General features: G+C 38.0%; 1 protein-coding gene across 1 annotated transcript; it reads left to right on the forward strand.

The window, feature by feature from the left end:
* Nucleotides 1-15171: 15171 nt before the first annotated feature.
* Nucleotides 15172-15963, forward strand: LOC122301843. Its single transcript, XM_043113212.1, has one exon. It carries the CDS (start codon nucleotides 15172-15174, stop codon nucleotides 15961-15963), a length of 792 nt encoding a protein of 263 aa, XP_042969146.1.
* The last annotated feature ends 4157 nt before the right edge of the window (nucleotides 15964-20120 follow it).

A 20120-nucleotide genomic window follows, 5' to 3' on the forward strand; every position in this document is an offset into this window, starting at 1 on the left:
TTCGGACTTATATTCTTGGTTCTCCTGTTACTATTTTCACTGACCACTCTGCTCTTAAGTATTTGTTGGCTAAGAAAGATGCAAAGCCACGCTTGATTCGCTGGATTCTATTACTTCAAGAGTTCAACATTAACATTAAGGACAAGAAAGGAGTTGAAAACGTGGTAGCTGACCACCTCTCTAGATTGTCATCATCTCCTTCTTCAAATGTCAGCCTTCCTCTTGATGATAGTTTCCCGGATGAGCAGCTGTTTGTGGTTGATAGAGCTCCCTGGTATGCTGACATAGTCAATTATCTGGTGACTGAGAGAATGCCTTCTGAATGGTCCACCCAAGATAAGCGTCGGTTTCTCTCTGAGGTACGACACTTTTATTTTGATGATCCATATCTTTTTAAATATTGTTCGGACCAATTGATTCGAAGATGCATTCCTGATGATGAGTTTTCTTCTGTTTTGAGATTTTGTCATATGGGTGCATGTGGTGGTCATTTTTCAGCAAAGAAAACAGTTTCAAAAATTTTGCAAAGCGGTTTTTACTGGTCTTCCATGTTTAAAGATGCTTATAATTTTTGCAAGGCTTGTGAGCCTTGTCAAAAATTGGGATCCATTAGCAAAAGAGACATGATGCCTCTTTCCCCTATTCTGACTTTAGAAATTTTTGATTGTTGGGGAATAGACTTCATGGGACCTTTTTCGGTTTCTTTTGGAAACACATATATTCTTTTAGCTGTGGATTATGTTTCAAAATGGGTGGAGGCCATTGCTTGCAAAGCAAATGACCATCATGTTGTCCTGAAATTTTTGCAATCTTTGTTTGCTCGTTTTGGCATGCCAAAAGTTATTATAAGTGATGGGGGTTCTCATTTTTGCAACAAACCATTTTCTACACTTGTGAAGAAATATGGTATTACACACAGAATTTCTACCCCTTATCACCCTCAAACAAATGGACAAGCTGAATTGGCAAACAGAGAGATAAAAATTATTTTAGAGAAAACCATCAAGCCTAATAGGAAAGATTGGTCGGTTAAACTTCTTGATGCTTTGTGGGCTTATAGGACAGCTTTTAAAACAAATCTAGGGATGTCTCCTTATTGATTAGTTTATGGTAAAGCTTGTCATTTACCTGTTGATATTCAGCATCGAGCTCTTTGGGCCATAAAACATGTTAACATGTCACTTGATGAAGCTTCATGGTTGAGAAAATTGCAGATCAATGAATTGGATGAAGCTCGTCGGAATGCTTATGACAACGCTCAGATTGCAAAGGAACGCATGAAAATTCTGCATGATCAGAAAATTCATCCAAAGCATTTCACACTTGGCCATGAAGTTCTTCTTTACAACTCTCACTTGCACATTTTTCCTAGAAAGTTGAAATCCCAATGGAGTGGGTCGTACATTGTAAAGACCGTTCATCCTCATGGTACGGTAGACATTGTCAATCCGAAGAATGGTAATAGCTTCACTGTCAACGGACAACGTCTAAAGTCATTTCTGAAGGTCTTTGATCCACATGAAGAGATCTTGCTTGTGCAAGACCCCAGGGAAGTGTTTTGATTTGTTTCTCTTTCTTTACAGTTTTCTTTACATCAAAAATATTTCATGATTGATTGTTTGTTTTGCTTGCTTAGTCTGTGCACTTTCTTTTCTTTCGCTCGACTCATTGAGGACTATGTCTCTCACTAGTTGGGGGGTAGCATGTGTGCATAGTTTCAAAAAAAATAAAAATAAATAAATAAGATTTGTGAAATTTGAGCATCTTGGTGGAGTAGTTGAGCAGGATCATTTGTGAAGATTTATTTTCAAGCTTAAACATAGAGCATGATTTTTGATGCATCATATTTTGTTGATATGTGGCTTGAAACACTGAGATGTTATGCTTATTGAGATGAAACTTGATAAAATTTTTGTAGAACGAAAGGCAAATTTTGAAGGACATTTTGCACATGCTTACGCTTGTAGTGTTCCTTATTTACCATTCATTGATTTAACACTGGAGAAGTAAACTGCAGGACTACCGAGCCATGCCAAAAAAGAAAAAAAAAACACAGAAAACACAGAAAAAGAAAGGGAAAAGAATTTGAAAAGATTAGAATGAAAAGAAAAAAAAAAAGAGAGAAAAGGAATAAAGGCAACTTAGTGAACTTTCCTAAGTAAAAAGGGCTAGAAACAGTTACCCAAGACTTTGGGGGTTGAGTGTCCAACCTTTAAAAACAGAGTTGGCGTGAAAACTGCTAGACCCTTGGGCTTTGAGGTAGTTAGAATCAGCAATGATTAATCTTAAGGTTGAAAAATCCTATGGCAAATCATGGCTAGTAATGAGGAACACACAACCGATCTAGCTCCATACACACATTTGAGTTATGAGACATTTGCCTTAATTCTATGTGAAAGATTGTTAAGATAGTCTTGGTGGGTATAGCCCTTGGGGGTTGAGTAGTAACGTGTCACTTTTGTGAGAATTCAGAATTATGTTTGATTGTTTTTGTTTGAATTTCAATCTTTATGCAATATTCATCTCAATTAATTTTCACTATTTTGCTCAAGGATTAGCAAAATGCTAGTTGGGGGGTGTGATTGAGTTGAATTATTGCATTTTTAATGCTTTTGGAACCAATATATATTAATTCTTTCATTACTTTATCATTGGTTTTATATGGAAAAATGAATAAATCAAAGTTGTGATTTTAATTGATTAAAAGCATGAATTTCTGCTCTAATTTTATCAACTACCAATTAATATGGATTATGGTACATTTCGCTCGAGCGGCCAGAAGCCGCCGCTCGAGCGAAGTCAGGCAGATTCAAACGCTCGACTTCCGCTTGACAATGGGCTCGAGCGAGATGCGGGAAAAGAGATCGCTCGAGCGGAGGCATTTGGCCGCTCGAGCGAATTCAGGCAGAGTCGAACGCTCGATGTTCGCTTGACAGGCCGCTCGAGCAAACTTAGGCAAAGTCAAACGCTCGATGTTCGCTCGACACTCCGCTCGAGCGAATATCGCATTTTTACAGATCAGGGTTCATTCCGCCGTCAGAGTATATATATGTTTTTTTTTTACATCTTAGGACGACTCTTGGGCTGGAAAACTCGATTTTTGAGTAGAGAAACACTTAGAATTCATTTTTCCGTTGATTTTCGTTCAGATTCGAAGAGGAGGATTCATTCAATCGATCATTCACGCAGCTACACAATATCCACTGGATCATTCACTCACACTGCAGCAGATTGAAGAACTCCTTGAGGGGTTCAATTGCCATTGCAGCTCAGCCTCCTCCACCGCTTCGAATCTTCATCTCCATTCAACTGGCTTGATCTTTTCAATTCCCTACTTGCTATTTCATTTCAGTTTTGAGTTTCTGAATTATTTTAGAGAATTTTAATTTAAACGTTTGAGAAATTTATTTGTTATTCATTCAATTCATGTTATTTATTTTTATCGTTTCGTTAAACTTTCATTTTAGTAGTGATTACAATTACGGTGGTTTAATTTGAGAATTTGTGATTTGAATATAATGATGAACCCTAGAACATTGATTTTGGGGCTTTTCAATTTCAGTGCATGTTTTGTCAATTACTTCCTAATTTAGTTTAATTCTTAATTTAGTTTTATCAATTTCTAAGTTTAATCTATTAGTCCTTTACATTCCGATCCGACAATCAAAATCCAAAAATATGAATCTAGTCCAAGACTAGTGTTCTCTCCCATCCATTGCACATACCATCATTTTATTTTCTCTTTGTGAAGTTTTTCACCTTTTTCAATGAGTTTGATTTCTAAGTAACTTTCCCTGAGGAGACGATTTAGGAATTTATTCCTAATTATTACACGACATTCTCTTGCACTTGGGATAGCTTAGTGCTACTCATTTTTGAGTGAGTCAGGCCGCTTGACCCTGACCAACCTAAAAGCAATGACATCCATATATCACCTCCAGATGAAATTCCCCTTGGACTCAGGGGTGGGCAAGGTTCGTGGAGAACAGGTGTTGGCTTGGGAGATTAAAGTGGTGGATTTTGATCTAGAACATATTTGAAATATAGAACTACAACATTTGATTTGGACTAAGGCAAAAATATGTTGCATCTTTCTTTGCTTTTTTTTTTTTTTATGTACTGCTACATCTAGAAAGGAATTACATGAAAAAATTTTCACAAACTGATGTAGTTTCATCTGATCCGTTAGATCTATTTTACAAAAAAAAATCTGTATAATCTGACAAACCACATCAAGCAACGTTAGTTTGTGAGATTGTTTTCGTGTAATTCCTTTTTAGCTAGAGTATTTCTCTATCTTTTTTCTTTCTAGATATATATATATATATATATGTTTGCTAGCTTGGTGTGTCTTGAGCTTGTATGGAACTATTATTTTTGATGCAAGTCAGACACTATTTACATTTGGATGTTAAGATGAATTGAGTTAAATTGTAAATAGTAGTATTTGTAATTTTGTGGGTCTCATTGAAATGGGTTTGATTTTTTAAGTTGAGATGAGTTTAACTTTTTAGGTTGAAATGTATGAAGTAAGATGATATTTGTTTAACTTTTTTATGAAAAATTAAAAAAGTAGTGGGTCCCACCAATGATTAGTTTGAGATGAGTTAAGTTGGGTCTAACAAGCAAACTTAGCCTTAATTAGGTCACTTTGACCGTTCACTTTCTTTAATGGAAAGTGCTGCATCCACCAAGGATGCAGCACCATAAAAGTTACTGATTCATATTTTATTTTATTCTTTTATAATTTTTTATTTAATTGTTAAGAAAGTGTTTTTAAATTAATTAGTGAAACTTTTATTCAAATATTTAAGAGGATTTTTAAAAAATACTTGAAAAAAAAAACATAAAATAAAAAAGTGCATTTTGCATTATGGGTAGGATTCCTCAATAGGAATCCTCAATGCCCAAGCAAGACCCTTCTTTAATTACTGTACAAGAATAGGTCATTTTGACAACGGGCTTGTTGTGTACCATGGGTAACGATACCCTTATATCTTCAGCCTACCCGTTTGCTATAGTCTTTTTTCTCAGTGCTGCCTATCTTCTCTATCCAAGGCCTACCCATTTGCTAGCAACTTTTTTCTCAGTGCTGCCTGCCTTCTCTATCCAAGGTCTACCACATTCTTATGTCTTCGACCTTTTGTTTTAGTGTTCTCTCTTTGTCACAACTATTCCTATGTCGAACAAAGGATAGGGCATATTAGGATGATCCCCAATGTGTTTGGTTGCATCTTTTCTATCATTGTTTAATTAAAAGCATTGTTATTGGATTATGCATATGTAAAGGACACTTTTGATGAATATAAGATGAATTTAAATTTTGGTTATTCCATACACATAAGTTTCTACATTGGAATAGCTATTTTTTTATTATATAACAATAAAATAATATGATATGAATTTAATTTTGACTATTCATATCAAATCTCCACATTGAATTATCAATTTATTCATTATATAGTAATGAATAATTAATAATTATAAAAATATTTAATTTTTTTAATTATTAATTTATTTTATTTTATCATATTTTATTATTCTACCTATTATATGTTAATTAGTAATCATATTCTAATTAAATTATCTAAATGTTTGTGGATGTAGATGGAGAGAAGAGAGAGTGTTATAAAAATAATAAAATATAGATTTGGTCCTTAAACAGTAAACATCAAATTTGAATTTTGGTTTACATATACTGTAGCTCAAAATCAAATTATTTGAGTTTGCATAATCCATTGTGAGTCCCTCTTCATCCCTAATAGCTAAAAAGTACAATAATTTTATATATAGATAATCCAATGAGAGTGCTCTAATATAATATAAATATAAAGCTTATACCATGCACTGTGCCCCGACCAACCTCTCAGTCTCCTCCATTCTCTTCAATTTGCCACAATCTACCATTCTCTGAGCCTCAACTTACAATGATTTGAAGTGAAGAAAATGGGATGAAAGTTAAAATTCAAAATTAAGGTAGCTAGCCTTGGAAGTGTTCTAATTTGTTCATAAAATTCATGTGAGAGATGGATTAATATAGCCCGACAAAGTGTCTATCATGTCAAGTTTATGACGGCACCATATCGAATAGGATAACCTCGCATAACTGACATCTTTTATTTATATATACATGTATAGTAGACTAGTAATGATACCCTTACATCTTCATCCTACCCTTTCACTACCGTAATGATACCCTTACATCATCATCCTACCATTCACTACCCATCTTTATTTTTTCATTTTTTTTATTTGTTGTGCGGCCTACCTTCTCTATCCAAGGTCTACCACATTTTTTCTCATCAGTTTACTTCATGTGTCAAAAGTTTTCAATGATGTTTGGTGGTGTTGTGGTCCCAATACGTGTGGAAGGGTTGTCTGCTATACAAACATTGTTGTTGTTGTAGCAATTGATTTTGTATAATAAGTGCTTAAGAAAACCTTTGAGCCAGTTGGGCTTATAATCCACAATAAATAGCCGCTCAATGATAGACAACCACGTACGCTTCACTATATAATTCATGTGTGACCACACTGCATACAATCCCTCTCGCACCCCTTGGAGGCCCTCCTCCCTCCACCTCGTGCAACCAGAAAGGGTCATTGCTTGCATCTTCTTCGGCTGTGTACTCCAATGTACTTTGGCTTTTTTCTTTTCATATTTTTTGTGTTTGGCGACTGGAGGAAGGGTGCTTGACCGTGCTTTTATTGTGCCTCTAGCCTGTTCAAAATCACACAAGACAATATTTAAGTGGTTCAACAAATTGCCTACGTCCACTGGAACCAAAATTCACTGACTTTGTATGAGATTACAACACTCAACAATTTCTCTCTCACGCCTTCTCTTTTCCTCTATTTTTCCCCATACACAACGAGAATAATCATCTATAAAAATTACAAACCAATGCTTACCTCCAAAAGATGCATTCTGGGTAGGTCTCCAAACATTGGAGTATGCATAGTCAAGTATTCCTTGTATATTGTGTATAGCGGTTCCAAACTTGATCCGCCTCTGCTTCCCCAATACACAGTGCTCATAAAAAGACAGTTTATCAGTCTTGGCACCTTTGAGTAAGCCTTACTTCACCAATGTTTGCAAAACTTTTTCTCTTGTGTGTCTTATACGCATATGCTAAAGATTGGCGATGTCAGCATCAGTCTCATCTAGCTTCTCACAGCATGTGGAAGCTCTTCCATCAACAGTATTTCCTTGCAAGAAGTACAAGTTTCCTCGCCTCAAACTCTTCATAGCCATCTAAACTCCCATTACTACTTTGAAAGTTCTGCCTTCAATAGTAATTCTGAATTCCTTTGAATACAAAGATTCAAGTGAGATGAGATTCTTCCGCAAGTCTGGAACGTACTGAACTTTTTTCATAATCTTGACGCTGCCATTGTGCAGCTTTAACCGAATGCTACCTATTCCTTGAGTCTTATAGGCACTGTCATTGCCCATAAGTACTGCTTCACCCTCAATCTTTGTAAAGTCAGTAAACCAATCCCGATTGGAACACATGTGATATGTACATCCGGAATCCATAATCCATTCATCGGAATGAAAAATGGATGATGAACTTGTCAAGGCAAAATCTGAATCGTCATCTATGTCCACGACATTGACTGTGGTGGGTTAATTCTGCTATTGTCCATTCAGCTTGGGACAATCCTTCTTCCAGGGTCATTTGTTGTGACAAAAGGAATACCCATCTCTGGCGAGTTTTCTTCCGACTGATGAACCACTTGATGTGGTCTGAATTTTCAATTGAAAACCTTTATTCTTTCTAGGATACCTTAACTGTGGTCTCCCCCTTACTGTTAACGCTTTACTTGATGTATCTAGTTGTACCTGCTTATCCTTTTTACGGTACTCATTACTAATTAAAGAACTAGATACATCGTCAAAACTAGTCTTTTCCTTCCCATACAGTAGTGTAATAATTACATATTCATATGTATCAGGCAAGGGAATTAACAAAAGTAAAACTTTATCTTCACCTTGGATTTCAACATCCCAATTTAATAAATCAACAAGAATTTGATTGTAGCTATTCAAATGTTCAAGCATAGTACTGCCTTCACGAAACTGGAATCTTAAGAGCTTTTTCTTCAAGTGCAAACAACTTTCAATGCTCTTATTCATAAACTTATCTTGTAATTTCTGCCAAAGTTCCCTTGCATTTGTCTCTCTCATGACAAAATACTTTTGTTTTTTGGTAAGGCATAACCAAATTATACTACAAGCTTGGGTATTAAGATTCCTCCAATCATTTTCAGTCATATCATCTGGTCTTTCATCCAACGCAATATCCAACTCTTGTTGGATCAAAATGTCTATAATGTCTATAACTTCACACTGCCACATGCCGAAGTTGCTGGTTCCATCGAATTTCTCAACTTCAAACTTGGCATTTGACACTGTGGACCAACGTCCAGAGCTACTAGCATTTCCAGAGCTCCTATCTCTTCCAAAACCTTCCATATGAATTTAGAAAATTTATGCAAAAAAAATTTAAAATTTTAACCGTACAGATGAGTCCGAAATGATCAAATAGTTGGAAAGCACTATTTGATCGTTGAAATCGGACTCCAAATGGCTTAGATCAAACCCAAAATGGATCTAAAAAAATGAATAGTCCTGATCGTCTGGCGCATGAGATGCACGCGCTACAGCAGTGCCACTGGGGTGCGTGGGCGGGTGTAAGACACGTGCGGATACCTTCTAGGGCGTGTGGGGGCCCGTAAGCACGTGGATTCACGCATCTTCCTCCTTCAGGGTGCGTGGAAACGAATGTAGAGCATGGTCGTCATGCGTCTTCTACCTCCTACAGCATGGGAGCGCGTGTCTATGCATGGTGGCTCATGGGAGCATGAAACTCAGTTGTCTTCAACCTCCAACTATGAGTGAGGCGAGTGGACTCACTCTCCTACTTCTCAGGGCGCGTGTGAACTCCTCCAACCTCCGTTTTAGATTCCGTTTACGGCAACGGATTCGTCTTGATGCGTGGAACACCTTGGAGTTTTCAAAAGTTGATTTCGATCAACTTGATTTATGGACAGTGCAAACCAAAGCTCTGATACTAATTGTTACGCCTCTAACCTGTCCAAAATCACACAATTTTTCTCCTCACTCCAAACACACTCACAAAGCTTTCTCACTAGCAAAACTTTAATTCACACCTCTTTTTATTTTACAAAAATGGACAACAGAGGAATTTAACTAGAGTCAAAAGTTACTAGCTAAGCATTTGACTGGTGCACTTAAACTAAGGAACCCAGGCCTCATTATATGGGCTTGAAAATATGTTCCTCCTTCACTTCCCACCCATGTGGGACTTAAGTAAAGAGCAAAAAAGTCAACAGTTTCTTCCAAAGTGGTCATCCCCTTTTCTTCTTCCCTCTTCCATCGAAGCCCCAAGGTTCCAACCCCAGAAATTCTCCTACCCAACCCATGTTTTTTATTTCTTTGCTGAAACGGATTGATTATAAGAAATTTTTTGGACTCTTTTTGTGTTTTGAATGGCATCAGATTACCGATGGTAGGGGTGGGGCTCAAAGGATCATGATAGATGAGGAAGTTCCACTATGTGGGGGAGGAAATCTGGTAGAATATGAAACAAGGAACAATGATGATCTGGTGCATTCGTGTCACACACTTTATGCCATATGCAGTAAAACTGAAACCAAAGAGAATATGGCAATGAAGGCCCTTGTAGAATATATCTCCTCTTCATTGACAGTGATGTCTGGGTTTATTTTTTATTTTTTCTATTTTTATTTTAACACAGTAGTACCTTTTTTCAAAATGTTTAATTATTTGGAGCCATTGACGTCAAAAGAGCTTTTTTGCAAATTCCCTGACAACTTGGTTAGTCAGACTGAGATGGTGGTAGTTGAACTTCCAAAGTTGTTGGACGGCGGTGCAAACAGATAAAAGAGATGCCGACCCCTCGCAGTAAGTAGTGATTTCCGATTTTGATGGAAGATATGGTAGGGTCTCTGTGAGATGTGTTTCAAAAGGCAAGGGGTGTGATTCAAACGGCAGGGATGACTTAGCTTTCTAATCGTGCGTGGCTGCACCTATGTTCTTTTTTGTGTGATTTCTGACGTAACTGATGATGATAGGAGGGTTGATTCTCTAATAAATGGCCGGACCGCGTAAAAGCAGCTCTGTAAGTGCTTACTGTACATCCTCTTTTGGAGACATGTCTCTTTGGAATCGACCTTACTCAACACAAATTTTACATTTTTCTGAATATTAGAATTCACAATATTGGTTGTCATTACGACAGTGACAATAATTAGGTGGAATAAGTGTTGTTCCAATGCCGTCTTCTTTATCTAAATTCTCTGCTGCAAAGAATTGTTGAAATTACATACTTTCAGTATGAATTTTCATACCTTTAATTTCCTCGATTGCTGCTGGCAGGAGGCCTCGAGTACAATCTGCCATTAGGAAGGAGCTGGAACGGGCTAACCTTTGCTTCGAAAGAAACAACAGCTAACAACCTCCCCTCATCCACATACAACGCTAGTGAGCTTGTCGCCGGGTTAGCCAACTTTAACCTTAATGCCACAGATCTAGTTGCCCTCTCTGACACCCACACCATTAGCATCAACCACTGCACTTCTCTAACTTCTCGGCTCTATATATCTCTGGACTCTACCTTGAACGATGCTTTCACTGAAGAACTCCTGGAAATCTGTCCCACTGCAAATTCCAATGGCACTACTGTGCTCAATATCTGGACGCCAAATGAATATGATTACAAGTACTACATTAACCTCATGAACTGCGAAGGCTTATTTAGGCCACCAAAGACGAAAGAAGAAGGGCAAGCTTCAGATAGAGATAGAAAGTCTGTCCAGTGGGGCTTTAGGATTTTTTTTAATATAAAACTTATCTCATTGAAAGCTTCTGACACGGGTAGGCCACCGAGAAAAATTGTGGCAGAACCTTTACAGAGAAGGTAGGCAGCGCTGTAGAGAAAAAATGATAAAATAAAGATGGACAGTGAACGGTTAGGATGGAGACGGAAGCGTATCATTACCCATGTAATATATATATATATATATATGGAAAAGTATAGTTGCAAGTATAATTGTGCATTTATCTGTATACTAATGTGATGTGATTGGTCAAAAAGTAGATTTTATTGATAACAGTGTTAATTTAAATTTTAAATATGAATAAATCAGTGTTGATACACAGATTAGTGCGCAACTATGCTTGTATGTAGCAAAACTATATATATATATATATAATGTCAGTTATACGAGGTTACGCTATCCGATATGGTGCTTGCGTCATAAACTTTACACGACAGACACTCTGTTGGGCTCTATTAATCCCTCACATGAATTTCATGAACAAGAAACAACACTTTTCCAAGGAGGCTAACTACCTTCATTTTGAATTTCGACTTTCATCCCATTTTCTTCACTTCAAGTCATTGCTGGTTGAGGCTAAGAGATTGGCAAACTATGGCAAACTGAAGAAAATGGAGGTTGAGAGGTTGGTGGGGCACAGTGCATGGTAGAAACTTTATATTTATATTATATTAATTAAACAATGTTAGAAAAGATCTAACCAAATACATTGGGGATCCTCCTAATACACCCTATCCTTTGAAACAGGAATAGTCGTAACAAAGAAAGAGCCCTAAAAAGAAAGGTTGTACAACGGCATCGACATCTTGTTGTCGATGGAGATGATACCTTAGCCGAACATCTCAAGCGGGCCCACACCCATTGCCTCTGTCGACAGCTGGTCTTCCATGTCTGCAAAGAAGTCCATCGGCAACGGCCCAATTACTTCAGCAGGTCCTCTCTCTCTCTGCATCTCTCCTCTGGTGTTATGAAGCTAACAGAAATGTAGATGAACAAATAGAAATGGAAAGAATGAATGTGTAATGAGAGAATATAAAGACAAACGATTGATAAAATTGTATTGATATAATTGGATTGTTTGAGGCAATCCTTCCTCCCCAATAGCCAACGTTTACAAGAATTTACAGAATGCCTCTTAACACTATCCAACTCAATACATATAGTGACCCCACGTAAAGCTAAATAGAGACCATGGGTCTTTTAAGTTCATACTAACAGCAACCATTATTTAAGAAATTGGGCTTAATTAACACAATCTTAGCTCATATAAAGAAATTCAATAAAACTAAGTACATCCCAGCCCAAAAAGCCACTATGCCCAAGTCTTTATTACCCCAACCTAAAGCCCACAATGAGTTCAGTCCGGTCCTGTAAATGTACTGACGTGTAACACCTGGATTCGAGAAGTAACGAACATGATTAGGCATTGAATGAGAAGTATAGTGGCGTATTGGTGTGATGGTGTCGTAGTAACGAATTCACGAAAAATAAAAAGTCATGGTGACTGAACCGTTTCTAGAATATTTGAATTTTACATTATAAAATTAAAAAATAATATTACCCATCATCTCAATTCTCATAATTTCATGATGTGACATTAGATAATTAAAAGGTATTTATTATATTTTATTTATGATGATAGGTTTACAAGTAAAATATAATAAATAATCTCTAATCATTTAATGCAACATCATAAAATGATAGGATGATAATAAAAAATAAATAGTGAATAAATTGTTTTTCAAATTAAAAGCAGGCACTAGCACTTCTTTTTAAGTATTAAAATATGAAAAAATATATATTTATATTTATAATTTTTTTTATATAATTCTTTGTGTTGATACGTGAATTATTGATAATAGTAAAAAAATATTAAATTCGAAATTTTGAATTTAATTAAAAAATTAATAATTGTATTTATTTGATATTAAATATAAATACTACTTGAATAAGTATAAATGACACTTATATATAACGTCATTACTCTCAGTGAAAATGAAAGCACCATATGTTATCGCTATCATCTCAGGTCTAATTGGAATGTCACAGTCACGGATCCTAGAATGATTGGCAACTATGATCTGTGAAGTTCTTGTGTCTGAACACCGGTTGCGGTTGGTCAGCAGCCCAAGCGCCCTAATTCCTAGGAGCTAGCTAGGTTTATTAATGTGTTTTCCCAAATGGGTCAGGTTAGTGTACTGCTTGCAGATTATTACTGAAAGTGACTAATAGTTTAAATTTCATCTTTTATTTTTATTCTATTTCTTATTTTTTTTAAATATTTTCAAAAAATAAAAAAATATATCAATACATTTAAAATTATTTTCTTAATTATTAAATAAAAAATAATTGACCAACATTTAACATGGGCTTTCAATATTATAGGCGGTCATAAAAGCTTTTTCCATTTCGTGTTGCATGCATGCATGCATGTGCTACACTTTTCCTAAGCAAGAAATTGTACGTGACAAATGCAACGACGATCCACCAAAAAAAAAAAAATCCAAAATATTCATTAAATAATAGACAGTTGTTGATTACCACATTGTCCATGAATATTCTAAATTTCCAATTTGGCTGGTGAATGGTGATCATGAACCATGCACCTGTGTTGTTGCTTCAATTATATATATATTTACAATATCCTAAAGTTTATTAATCAACTTTTACTTTTGACAAAGAATAGATCTATTCGTTGTGTCTACTAGTAGATATCATTTAGAATGAAGAAGATTTAAGTGATTTTAATAATTTAAAAACCAGAGCTTTGTAGGAAAACATGTAGGAAAAAGTCATGGGAACTAGGGGTGTTCAATTGGATCTAGATCCGGGTATCTGGCCATAATCGGATCCGGATCCAAGTTTTAAAAACCGGACGGTTATCAGCTCGGATTGGCCCGAATTCCAATCCAGGCGGATAACCAGGTCTAATCCGGATATCTGGATTATAACCAGATATCCGGTTTTTTTACAATTTTTGCCTTAAAATTTGGATATCCGGATTATAACCGGGTATAATCCTTTTTTTTTTTTTTCAGACTTTAAAACTCTAAAAAATATATATATAGCACTTAAAAAAAAATCTGATATCTTATTTCAATTGCCCAATTTGTTTTAAAAAATAATTTAAACACATTTTATAAGTTAAAAAAAAAAAGTAAACTAAAGAACAAAATAAATAAAAATGCAAAAATAGATAATATTTTTGTTTACATCACAATGCAAAACATAAATTTACAAAAAAAAAAAATACATTACAACTAATTAAACTAATACAATCAATTACAAAGAACAAAATAAATAATAATACATTACAATGCTGCTACTATTTCCAAAAAAAAATTACAATGCTCTTCACATCTTGAAAGTTGAATATGGAATTAAGGAAACTGCACAAGGGACATTGACCAGCACAATCCAACAACCTGATTACAGGAAATATAGCCATTATATCCGTCTTAATATTTAATTAAACAAGAACAATCAAGCATCAACTGCACAAGCATATTATTGCATAATATATGGAAAAACAAGTTCAGGTCTAGAGAGGAAGTCTAGAGAGGAAGCCTCAACAGGTAGCTGATCTAACCTGCCATCTCCAACCTAGAGAGGAAGTCACAACTGTCCAATAAATTAGTAATGTAATGTGTGTGTGTGTATAATTTTAGAAAGCAGAAAATTAAGAATCACAACTGTCCAATCAATAAATATAAAAAACAATAGATGGAACATCTTATCAAGAGCTTAAACAAAGTTTAATCAGAATTAACCAGTGCTTATTGCAGTAAAAAAAAAAAAGTTGGATGTACATGTACATCCAACCGAGTCAGTCAGGTATTCTTTTCTTCCTCTTTATAAACCCCCAAAACAGAACGTAAAACCAAGAATTTATGATTCTCTCTCTCAATTGCATTGTCTTCGCCTTTGAGCCAAGCTCTTCTTCAGTTTTGAGTTCATACTCTTCAAGCCTCAATGACAATATCAGAAACACCAAAGAATAACAAACTCATGCCTAGAAGATTAATGTCAAGTCTTTTCTTCTAAAGACATGAGTGGTCCTTCTCTCTCTACTCCCGGGCGAGAAAGAGTGTAAGGTTTTTGTTTCTTTGTATCTTGATACAAAGAAAGCTGTCTCATAGCGAGAGCTAAGAGCTGTGGTGTAGTGCAGTGTGTTTAGTTATAGGTTGTTTTTTATCCTAGTTTCTTCTAGGTAATCAGGAGTCCAGTTCTGGTGAGCTTTAGTTCCAGTGAGTTAGTAGTCCCAGTGTGTGAAGCAGGTCATCCATGGGCGACGAGGACCTATCAAAGCTATGGGAAGGTCTAACTCTGACAGAGGATGAACAAGCATTTGTCAAAGTCTCGGACAAGGATCTCATGGAAGCGGCTCAAAGGGGATCCTTCTGTCTGTTGGCAAAGGTCATCACTGAAAGAATCTTCAATAAGGAGGCTTTTCGATCAACCATGCTTCAGGTATGGAAGTTGGAAGGAGCAGTAACTTTCACTGAGTTAGGGGAGAGCAGTTTTATAATGGAATTTGAGATGACGACAGACAAGGACAAGATTTTAAGAGGAAGGCCATGGACCTTTGATCGAAGCCTCATAGGAATCCAAGATATTGATAGCAGTCTTCCCCCTAGTGCAGTCAGTTTCTCTCTAGAACCTTTCTGGGTGCAAATCCACAACATCCCTTTTGCATGCATGACAGAGAGCTATGGCCACCAGATTGCCTCGGCTATAGGAAAAGTTCTAAAGGTGGAAGTGAACAGAGATGGTCAAGGCTGGGGAAAATGTCTGCGTGTCTTTGTTGAGGTAGATATTACCAAACCTCTGGCTCGTGGGAGATGGGTGGTAGCAGGAGAAAGGAAAGTCTGGTCTGCCTTCAAGTACGAGAGACTCCAAAGTTTTTGTTTCAGATGTGGAGTCATCATGCATCAAGGTAGGGGATGTTACAACCAAAGACCTCAAGAAGATCAACCTGCCCAGTATGGCCCCTGGTTGCGTGCTACACCAAACAAGACCCCTTTCATTTCTACCAAGTCCTATGGAGTTAAGCCAGCCCCAAAAAAAATCAGATGAGAAACCTCATCCCTCAACCATGGATCGAAGTGGCCAACTCTTCTGGAACCACAATGAAGAACAAAGGGAACAAGCAAGGCAGCAAATCCAGAATCCTTCTGAGGAAATTGCTACAGTGGGGCAAGGCTATGAGGAGGAGCTACCTGATAAGTCACACGTCAGTAGTAGACCTCTGCAAGAAGGACAGCCAGGTAAACTCCCATACCTTTCCTCAGTAGTCAATTGCCAGCTTTTATCCACAGAGGAAAGTAGTAGGCCATCCCCCTCTGTACACCCCAAACCAAACTCCCCTACTCTAGTAAAAGACCCTGTAGTCGAAATGGAACAAGACCCCATGGCCAGCAGCCTGGAACCAACCAATACCAACTCCAAGTCCCATCTCAGAGCTTCAAAAAGGTTGGTCAAACCCTCTCAGGAAAACATAGCCCCTACTGAGGTCACTGTACAAACCAGGAAAACCACTTGGAAGAGGAAAGCCCGTGATTCCCACCCAGGTAGTCCTGACTTCCCAATCACCCCAGTGGCACTACTGAAGAAAAGACTTAGTGAAAGAACCTTGCGAGAAATTTCTAACATCAATGGTAAAAAAACCAAACTGGACAACATGCTTATCGAGATCAAACAAGAGTCTAAGGGTGAGCTACCTCAACAAATGGCAGAGGCTACTTGGCAGCCCTGCCAAGAATTATGAGTTTAATAAGCTGGAACTGCTGAGGGCTTGGGAACCCTCGGACAGTTCAATTCCTTAACCTTATGGTGAAGGACAAGTCCCCCTCCATGATTTTTCTCATGGAGACAAAGTGCTCTAAAACAAGAATTGAAGAAGTTAAAAGAAGTCTAAGTTTTGATGCCTGCATCTCAGTTGAAAGTAGGGGAAGCAGTGGAGGTCTTGCCTTAATGTGGAAAAAGAATATTGAAGTGTCCATTTATAACTACTCTAGGTGGCATATCAGTGCTAGTATCTCGAATCAAACAGGCTCACTCCCATGGTTCTTCACAGGTTTCTATGGGCATCCTGAGACCTCTAAGAGGAAAAGCAGTTGGGAGCTTTTAAAAGACCTTAAACCTATGCCTAACACTCTATGGTTGGTCTGTGGTGATTTCAATGAAATTACCTGTCAAGATGAAAAAATGGGAGGTCCCCCCAGGCCTATTAACCAAATGGAGAGGTTCAGAGAAGCCTTAGATTTTTGCTCTTTGAAGATGATTGTGACTGTAGGACCTAAGTACACCTGGTCCAACAACAGAAGAGGTATTGATTTCACTAAGGAGCAACTAGATCGAGGGTTAGCAAACCCAGCTTGGTCCCAGAGATTCAAAGAGGCATGTTGTGTTGTATATCCTGCAGTGAAGTCAGATCATCTACCTCTACATATTGCCCTATCAAGCAAGAGGCACCAGGGTAGCTCCCCTTCTAAGTTGTTCAGATTTGAAGCAGCCTGGACAATCAAGGAGGGGTGTGCTACTACCATAAAGAAGGCTTGGGGAAGGCAGAGTTGGGGAGAGGACCATGTTCCACTAGTGATAAGAAGATTGAGAAACTGCAGTTCAGAGTTAAAGAAATGGAACACTACTGAAAATAAGGGTGCAACTGCTGAGGTTAAACAGAAAATGTCAACCTTGTGTAAGTTACAAGGAGAGGGTCAAGGTGAGCATGTGGATTTAATGCTAAGACTGTAAAATGAGATAGAACAATCCCTTGAGGAGGAAGATCTAAAGTGGAAGCAGAGAGCTAAGCAGCATTGGCTCAAAATGGGTGATCAGAACACGAAATTTTATCATCAACATGCCACCTAGAGAAGGAAAACAAACAGGATTCACCAAGTAATGGATGGGCAGGGGGCACTGGTTACTGATAAACAGCAAATTGGATCCATTTTTTCAGATTTTTTCAGTGATCTTTTTACCACATCTAATCCAACAGGCATTGGTGAATGCATTAAGAGTGTGCCCCTCAGAATTACAGGTGAAATGAATGAACATTTGGGGAGGGAGTTCACAGCAGAAGAAGTCAAGATGGCTGTGTTCCATATGAATAGCCTTGGATCTCCAGGTCCAGACGGATTCCCAGCCTTATTCTATCAAACAAACTGGGATATAGTGGGAGAAGAAGTTACAAGTTTTGCCCTTAACATCCTGAACAAAGATGGCTCTTTGGAGGGAAGCAATGACACTTTCATCACACTCATCCCAAAGGTTAAAGAAGCTAAGAGAGTTTCTGATTACAGACCTATTAGTTTGTGTAATGTGTTATACAAAATAGTAGCAAAAGTAGTAGCAAATAGACTTAAAGCTGTTTTGCCTAACATTATTTCCCAAAGTCAAAGTGTCTTTGTTCCAGGTAGAGCCATCACAGACAACATTCTGGTGGCCTATGAAACTCTCCATTCAATGACAACCAGGATGCAAGGGAAGTCAGGATACATGGCATTCAAACTAGACATGAGCAAGGCATACGATCGTGTAGAATGGAGCTTATTGACTGCAGTAATGAGCAAGTTGGGGTTCAGTAACAGTTGGGTCTCCCTGATCCTGAAATGCATCTCCTCAGTTTCCTACTCTATCCTACTAAATGGTGAGCCACAAGTTTCCTTCATGCCTTCCCGAGAATTGAGGCAAGGGGACCCCCTCTCCCCTTACCTTTTTATCCTATGTGCAGAAGCTTTGTCATGCCTCTTATTCAAGTCAGAAAGGGAAGGAAGTATCTCGAGTGTACCAGTGGGCCGAGGTCCTATCAGGGTAAACCACCTCTTTTTTGCTGATGACAACTTGATTTTCTGCAAAGCCAATTCCCTTGAGTGGAGTAGATTAATGAGGATTTTAAACCTATATGAACTTGCATCTGGCCAGAAGCTCAACAAGGAAAAGTCCTCAATCTATTTCAGCAAGAATACTCCATCTGAGAACAAGAGCACCATCCTGAGGATAGCTGGAGTCAATGCAACTGGCTCATTTGAGAAGTACCTCGGCCTTCCCACCATGGTGGGGAGAACCAAGATTGCATCTTTCCATAACTTGATTGATAGAGTTTGGACTCGAGTAACAAATTGGAAAACAAACTCTCTGTCAATAGCTGGGAAAGAGATCCTACTGAAATCAGTCCTACAAGCTATCCCTACCTACACTATGGGGGTTTTCCTCCTTCCTCAATCCATAATAAACAGACTGGACCAACTCCTAAGAAAATTTTGGTGGGGGTTTAATGAAGGAAGAGCCAAGATCCAATGGGTCAAGTGGGATAGACTCAGCAAGCCTAAACTTCAAGGGGGTATGGGGTTTAGGAGTTTCAAAAGTTTCAACTTGGCACTACTTGCTAAACAAGGGTGGAACCTCCTCACAAAACCTGACTCTCTCCCTGCTCAGATCATCAAACAGAAGTATTTTGCAAAAGGAAGCCTCTTGAAAGCTAACATGGGACTCAGACCTTCACTTGCCTGGAGGAGTCTAAAAGCTGGCCTGAACCTACTGAAGGAAGGTCTCATATGGAGGGTTGGGAATGGGGCCCAAGTCAAAATATGGGAGGATAGATGGCTGCCAAGACCTCATATTTTGACCTCTAACAATGGCAGGAGTACAACAAAAGATGTCACTCGGGTGGAAGACTTAATTGACCCCAATCTAAGGAGTTGGGATATCAGATTGCTAGGCAACCTCTTCTCACAAGAGTGTGTGGAGACTATAAGAACCATTCCCATCAGGCTGGGTCACAGGGAGGATCAATTGGGCTGAGAGTGCACCTCAAATGGCATGTTCACTGTCAGGAGTGCTTATCACCTCCATCGTGCATTACAACCCAGCAATGACAGTGGGCCCTCAGCTAGTCCCACTAGGGAGGGTTTCTGGAGATCCTCGTGGAAGCTGCAAGTGCCGAATGGGATAAGAATGTTCCTGTGGAGAGCATGCACTGAATCATTACCCACCTTCAGTAACTTAAAAAAGAGGAATATAAGGGATGCCTCACTATGTCCAATATGCCTCCTAGAGGAAGAAACAGCAGGACATGTATTGTGGGGTTGTGGTGCTGCACAGGATGTGTGGGGACAAGCCAGCAGGCGACTACAAAAATTTTCTTTGAGTGGCATTTCTTTCAAGTCCATCGGGAGCAAATGACAGATAAACTAGCTCAGAAGGAGCTGGAAACAGCAGGGTCGATAGCC

Source organism: Carya illinoinensis, chromosome 2 (genome assembly GCF_018687715.1).
Source record: "Carya illinoinensis cultivar Pawnee chromosome 2, C.illinoinensisPawnee_v1, whole genome shotgun sequence".
NCBI classification, from domain to species: Eukaryota; Viridiplantae; Streptophyta; class Magnoliopsida; order Fagales; family Juglandaceae; genus Carya; species Carya illinoinensis.

What these genes read in the sequence shown, in the direction of transcription:
- LOC122301843 (XM_043113212.1), top strand. Translation starts at nt 15,172, where the DNA reads ATGGGCGACGAGGACCTATCAAAGCTATGGGAAGGTCTAACTCTGACA.